The sequence below is a fragment of the Pholis gunnellus genome, assembly GCF_910591455.1.
Source record: "Pholis gunnellus genome assembly, chromosome: 14".
Classification (NCBI taxonomy): Eukaryota; Metazoa; Chordata; class Actinopteri; order Perciformes; family Pholidae; genus Pholis; species Pholis gunnellus.
The window spans coordinates 2723731-2729992 of record NC_136541.1 but is presented as its reverse complement, the minus strand read 5'-3'; the positions used below and the strand labels follow the sequence as shown (position 1 = coordinate 2729992).

The 6262-nt window shown below is 49.9% G+C and overlaps 1 protein-coding gene across 1 annotated transcript; it reads left to right on the top strand.

The window, feature by feature from the left end:
* Window positions 1-346: 346 nt before the first annotated feature.
* On the top strand, window positions 347-5990 carry LOC306706749 (Krueppel-like factor 6). Its single transcript, XM_079173930.1, has 4 exons — window positions 347-616; window positions 2663-3236; window positions 4378-4501; window positions 5712-5990. Exons 1-4 carry the CDS (start codon window positions 515-517, stop codon window positions 5761-5763), a joined length of 852 nt encoding a protein of 283 aa, XP_079030056.1. The 5' UTR covers window positions 347-514; the 3' UTR covers window positions 5764-5990.
* The last annotated feature ends 272 nt before the right edge of the window (window positions 5991-6262 follow it).

Below are 6262 nucleotides of genomic sequence, written 5' to 3'. Positions count from 1 at the left end.
CGCTCGAATCAGTCGACTTCCTCGTTTTGGTGCGCGAGCACTCCGGTTTATATACCACCCTAAAAATAGCGCTCGTTTAGCCCAATGGGAGCCGGGGACGCTTTGGACCGCGCACCAACCGCAACAGACAGGATGAGTCGGCTCCGGCTCGTCATTGGCCAGGAGGTGGTCTTTGTAGGCGGGCGGCGCACTCCCGCGAGCCCATTGGCGGACGCGCCGAAACGTAATGCAATCACATGGAAGAGGGGGGGGGGGATGTCTGTAATTTTGAATCGGGGGGGTGGAGTGGAGGGAGGGGGGGAAGTTTTACAGTGCAGTGACGGACTTTTTTTGGAGAGTTCAGTGTTGTGCGCTTCTCGGTGCGTCACACGCTCCAAACCTCCGCTGGAAGCGCACGACTCCGGACCATCATACATGTGAACGCAGCCAAGACTCCAGCTTCTCTCTGAAACACAGCGAGCTTTCGGTTTATTTTTCTTCCCCTCCTCTCTGCAGGCTGCATCTAAGGAGTGAAATGGATGTCATCCCCATGTGTAGCATCTTCCAGGAGCTGCAGATTGTGCACGACACCGGATACTTTTCCGCTTTACCGTCCCTGGAAGAGTACTGGCAGCAGGTAACGACTTTATTCCCCTCCATCGAAACGCGAACAAAAAAAAAAAGAAGCTTGACAGATCGTCCCGTGCGACTGTTTTACGTCGTAAAGTGCGAGGAATGTGGGTGATTTTGGGAAACTTGCTCTCCAGTGACAGCGGCGCGTGCGGACCTGCGAAATGTCAAAGTTGTTTACGGAACTCCACGTTTGATTTAGTGCAACAGTTAATTCCCCGTTAAAAGTCGACTTGCGTGCTTTTTTTTAAGGGGAAGTGATGCAAGTTCCCTTAACGACACATCTCTGTAACACTCCAATGAAATGTGCTGTAATCGTGTTCCTGTGATTCAACATGACTTTAAACGTTACAACGATATTCCTGTGATAAGTTTGAAGTGACTTTATGTGTTTAGCATTCTTAGTGAGTTTGCTGTTGAAAATACTGCTGCACATATTTTCGGCTCACGCTTGCAGGTTGTGGAGGCGCGTAAAAATAAAAACACGCCGTGTTGCAGATTTAGCGACTGAATAGCGATCCGTGCGTCTTTGCGCGTATCTCCTCCGCACTCACTCACTCACTCTCTCTCTCTCTCGCTCTCTCTCTCTCTCTCTCTCTCTGTCTCTCGCTCTGTCTCTCGCTCGCTCTTGCTCTCTGTCACACACACACAGAAAAGAGTGACAGCCTGAGAGAGAGAGGGAGAGAGAGAGAGAGGGAGAATGATTTCTATTCCAATTTGGCTCGACAAAGCGGCCCCAGGATGACAGACGGACAGTGCAGTTCTACACTGGAAACCAGATCGAGGGCGAGAGTCGCCTCTTGCTCGGTTTTTTGGTTGAAATGAAATGAATTGGCAGCGTTCAGTCTCCCTCTATCTCCCCGTCTATCTGATCTCTTTGGGCTCCGGGCCAAGTCGCCCTCCCAGGCATTTAAAGCTCGCCTGGGATGTATCCAGCACTGCTGACGAGAAACATTTGCCTCGAATGGCTTCTCTCTCGTTACCAAATTACTACCACAACATTCCTATTTCAGACAGAAAGTGTGTTTGTGATAAGGGGTTGGTGGAATCTGCCACCATGCTTTATAGACGTGTTTAATCCATTATCATATTGCTATATGCATAATATTATTGATACTTGTCCCTCTGTTATCTGAATAAAGTGTTTATTTAAAAGTGTGCAGACTGCAGATCCATTTTATAGAAAGTGATTTTTCTTCACTTAACTTTATGAATGTGACCACTGGTGTGTTCAGTTGTGTCATAATGAAGCTTGTAATCTGCTTCATTAGGAAACCGTCAGCGGGCCTCATGTCTGGCCCAACTCACTGACTGTAGTGGGCTGAGGAAGTGCTCTCTCGCTTCCTTTTCCAAAAAAAAAAAAACAGTAGGAAAATGAGCCCACAATCCACAGCGGCTCTTGCAGTATTCATGCCGGGGCTTTTTTTTATGGACCCCCGTGAACCAGACCTCCCTCCTCTCGGTCCCCGGTGTGTTATGTTATTTCTAGCGATGCCTCCGAATGCATTATTAAATCCACATTACGTTGAATAATTGATCGATTTAAAAGATCTACAAGCACTTCCCTAACCCAATGGGGGGGTTCTGTAGCATATGTAAATTTCATGACCGAACCTCTAGCACACACACACCTACGCACGCACCCGCGCACACAACCATGCCATCGGTCTGAGAGCGCCTTGTTCTTGCATGCTCTCAGAAGGAAATGTGGTGCTTGTAATCTTCCCTGATATGGCCTCAGAGGGCACCCGTAGAGCGTACTCCACTATCCTCTGCATAGGACATTGTGTCTTCCTGCAGACAGGAAGGAAGCAGGGCCAGTGGTGTTACAGTGTCACAGCGTTTCCCCCTCCTGCTGCTGCTGCTGCTAAGAATAAACAGTGTAGCGTTTGTGTTTCCTGTGAAAAATCATCATCATTTTGCGGGGGGGGGGGGGGGGGCAGGGGGGCATTTAGGGGACTTTCCTGTTTGAAGAGAAACGTTTAGTTACAGGCCTCAGGCCCTGTACACCCGTGAACTCACTGTTGTCTCGTCTCTCCCCCCCCCCACGCAGACATGCCTGGAGCTGGAGAGGTACCTCCAGAGCGAGCCCTACGTCTCGGCCACGGAACTCAAGTTTGAGAACAAGGGGGACCTGTGGAGCAAGCTAATGCTCGCCTGTGGGGACAAGGCGAACGAGTCGGACCCAAAGATCCCCCGCATCAAGGAGGAGGAGGACACTCAGGACGGCCAGCACATCGACGCCGGGGGCTTCAACTCCGACGCCAGCAGCGAGGCCTCGGACAGCTCCGAGGAGCTCTCCCCGACCCTCGACTTCTCCTCCGGCCCGCTGACGGACATTCTGGGGGACGCCGGCGAAGACCTGGGCTCCGCCATCATCAGCACGCCGCCGTCCTCGCCCGAGCTGGGCAAGGAAGGCTCTGCGTGGAACGGGATACAGACTGTGCTGCACTCACCCGGGAAAATTAGGACTGGGGGCATAGAGCGGGCCGCGGAGAGGTCGGGGCTGACCAGCGGGGAGGCGTCGCCGGACGGCAGGAGGCGGGTGCACAGGTGTCAGTTCAACGGATGCAGGAAGGTGTACACCAAGAGCTCGCACCTCAAAGCACACCAGCGCACGCACACAGGTAAAGACACTCGACAGAGATGTTTTTATCGCTGCCATGCAAATGTCATGAGTGCAAAGTCACCAGAGGGCTGGGGGGGGGAGATAATGCTCCAACAGGTTATTCTTTTTGTTTTGTGCAAAGTAAAACTTAATCCACTCATCTGAAGAGTGAACACTTCTGGAAAGTGAGATGTACTTAGGTGTTGACTCCTTTTGCTTTGCAGTGGGTGAAAAAAACGCTCCCACATACTTTGAATAGCTTGTCAGGAGGAATGCCCTCAACTGTGACCTAATTCACACAGAGGAACGTGACTTCATGCAAGGGGGGGGGGGGGGGGGGGGGGGGGGGGAACGTCCTTTTGTGGCCGAGCGGCACCCAGAGGATGTGGATCCTGAAAACAAATCAACAGTTCTCAGGTTTCACCATGGGAACAGACCCAGAAACTCGGCCGTTTGCATTCGCAGAGAGAGAGAGAGAAAAAAATTATGGGAATCTGACATTTGCAGTGTTTGCAGGGGGGTTCAAGTGTGAGCAGTTTCCCCGGTCACCTTCGACCTCTGCCAGCCTGTTTACAGCTGTGCCGCCCATTAGCGGAGGAAGTCACATTCCGAGCATCCCCAACTGACCACGTTAGCTGCACGGTTAATGGCCTTCAGGACCATTAAGAACAGGCTCTATTTTTCCTGCAGCTCGCGCCCGTTACATAAGCCGTCTACTAGAGCGGCTCCTCAGAGCTGCATACCACAGCTCTCAAGACCCACAAGGCACGAGGTTGTTTTTCTCCTGGACTTACAGTAGTCAGCTCAATCTGCTTAGCGCCGACTCGAACTATCTCACTTTTTGTCTGGAAACCAGCTTTGTGAAACCTCTCGGATAACTTGGAATGAGTCCGAAACGGAATGTTTGAATGTTTGATATTCTGACGTTTTGATTGATAGATCATACAGTCTGGGCATTTGCCAGAGGGCTTATAATGAAGGGACACAGAGAAAATATTCTGTTAATAAGAAGGTTATTGGACGAAACACAATCCTGTCTGTAAACCCATTGTACTGTCAACAAACTAAAAAAGTGTCGGAGCATGTGCAGAAATCTCTCAACTATGGTGTCTCTCTTGACAAACAATGCACTTCCTCATAAATGTTGATCTTGTTCGCAGGTGAAAAGCCCTACAGGTGTTCATGGGAGGGCTGCGTGTGGCGCTTCGCACGAAGCGACGAACTCACCAGACACTTCAGGAAGCACACCGGAGCAAAGCCATTCAAATGTAGCCACTGCGACAGGTGAGAGTTCTCATTGGATGTTTATGATAGTTTACCCAAAACGGGGAAAGAAAAGTTTAGATTACAAGCAGCCGAGTAAGTCAAGAGTTTTAAGGGGCTTTTTTTAGGTTTGATTTCATGCCTCCTTCAAAGGATTTAACGAGTATTACCTTCCAAACATCACAGTGAATCCCCCTCTCCACTCGTTCACTGACGAAAGAGCACCACTTATGCAAATGAGTTTATGGAAATGTCTGTTAGGTGGAGGGGTGAATGAGGGTCAAGGACGGCCTGATGGAACGGTGTCGAGGTCAAGGGGTGGGCTGAAAAGAGATTTCGGCACAAAGGGTCGAATGGGGATCGCTGATGGGTAGAAGGTGTCGTGACGGGTACAGCATGTCAATGAGCCATCGCCGCTTTACAAGAACCACCTGGGGGACGATAATGGCATTAGACAAACCTGTAGAGGTTGTTACAGGAAACAGGATGAGAGCGATGCGCGGGCTTTGTCCTTGAACCCTCCATGTCAACAGTCCATGTCCTCCTCCTAGTCGGAGACATCGGACGTCTAAAGGCGGCTATTTTCAACCACCGGCGGGCCGCAGAGCGCCACCTAGAGGGCCGAGAAGGAGGTTCAGCCAAAAAGCAATTTATATAATTTTTAAAAATGAGTTTACTTCCAAAGATAAATATCTTTTTTTATCTAAATGTGCTCCAGAATTGAAAAAATGTCAATTTAAAATGCATAATTTGGATGACCAGTTATTTTTTTAATATCACAATGCAGACAAATGTGTTTTGTCACTGTTAGCCAGCTAGCTGGCTCCATGTGACGTTGGAGACAACCCTGTGCCAGTAAAAGCTCCAAAGCATGTTGTGAGGAAATATGACCGTGAATACATTGAATTTTGATTTTCAGGCAGTGATGGGTGAGGATAAGCGGTATGTTTACTTACAGAGAGGCATGAAACATATTTACAGCCCAGTTTCTTTTCTCTCTTTCATCTTGAAAGATGGTCCTCAGAAATGTTTTAACAATTAGAAGTGACCCTTCAGGTTGAAAACCCCCTGATCTCAGAAGTCTCCTCGTAGGGCAAAAAGAACAAACGTGGACAGCCTCCCGTCACGTGGCAGAAGTTATAATAACGTTTATTTACTGTGTTCTATGAACTGTGTGTCTGGACACAAGACAGCCGTTCTAAATCTTCTCTCTCTGCTTTTCCCTCCTCAGGTGTTTCTCCCGTTCTGACCACCTGGCGCTGCACATGAAGAGGCACATCTAAGATGGCCTCCGCGTCGAGATCTCTGAGGGGATGATTCTGGTTGATTTGTCCTGACCTGTGCGGGGGGGATCAGCGAGGTCCGGTGTGTCCTGGGAAGCGTTAACAGGCTGCACCGCCACGTTCCAGTCGGTGGAAAAAAGATGAAGCAAACGCAGGCTATTATTTGCACCATACTTAGTGCCTCCAACACCTCGCTGTGGAGATGGCTCTTGAAAGGCTTTTACGGAGGATCGGGGTGGGCGTGGGTGGGGGGGGGGGGGGTAGGGGAGAGAAAAAAATGTTTTAAAAAAAAAAATGGGGAGAAATTTGGGCTGGAGTAGACGGGAAGAGACTCTTCTGTATGGTGTTCAGCGCTTTTTTCCTGGAGGATTATGGGACTCCTGCGGGTGTGCCGCTCCTCCAATGACAGTGTGTTTGCCTGTACGCATGGGGGACTGTGAGTGCCTGAGACTGGATGCCTGTGCCGGCTTTTATGGAGCGGATGGAGCTTGCATTGCGG

Excerpts from the sequence above, each read along its gene's own strand:
- LOC306706749 (XM_079173930.1), top strand. The coding sequence starts at position 515 with ATGGATGTCATCCCCATGTGTAGCATCTTCCAGGAGCTGCAGATTGTG. Across the intron at positions 3,237-4,377 it reads ACACCAGCGCACGCACACAG|GTGAAAAGCCCTACAGGTGT; the intron begins GTAAAGACACTC and ends TCTTGTTCGCAG. Across the intron at positions 4,502-5,711 it reads AAATGTAGCCACTGCGACAG|GTGTTTCTCCCGTTCTGACC; the intron begins GTGAGAGTTCTC and ends TTCCCTCCTCAG.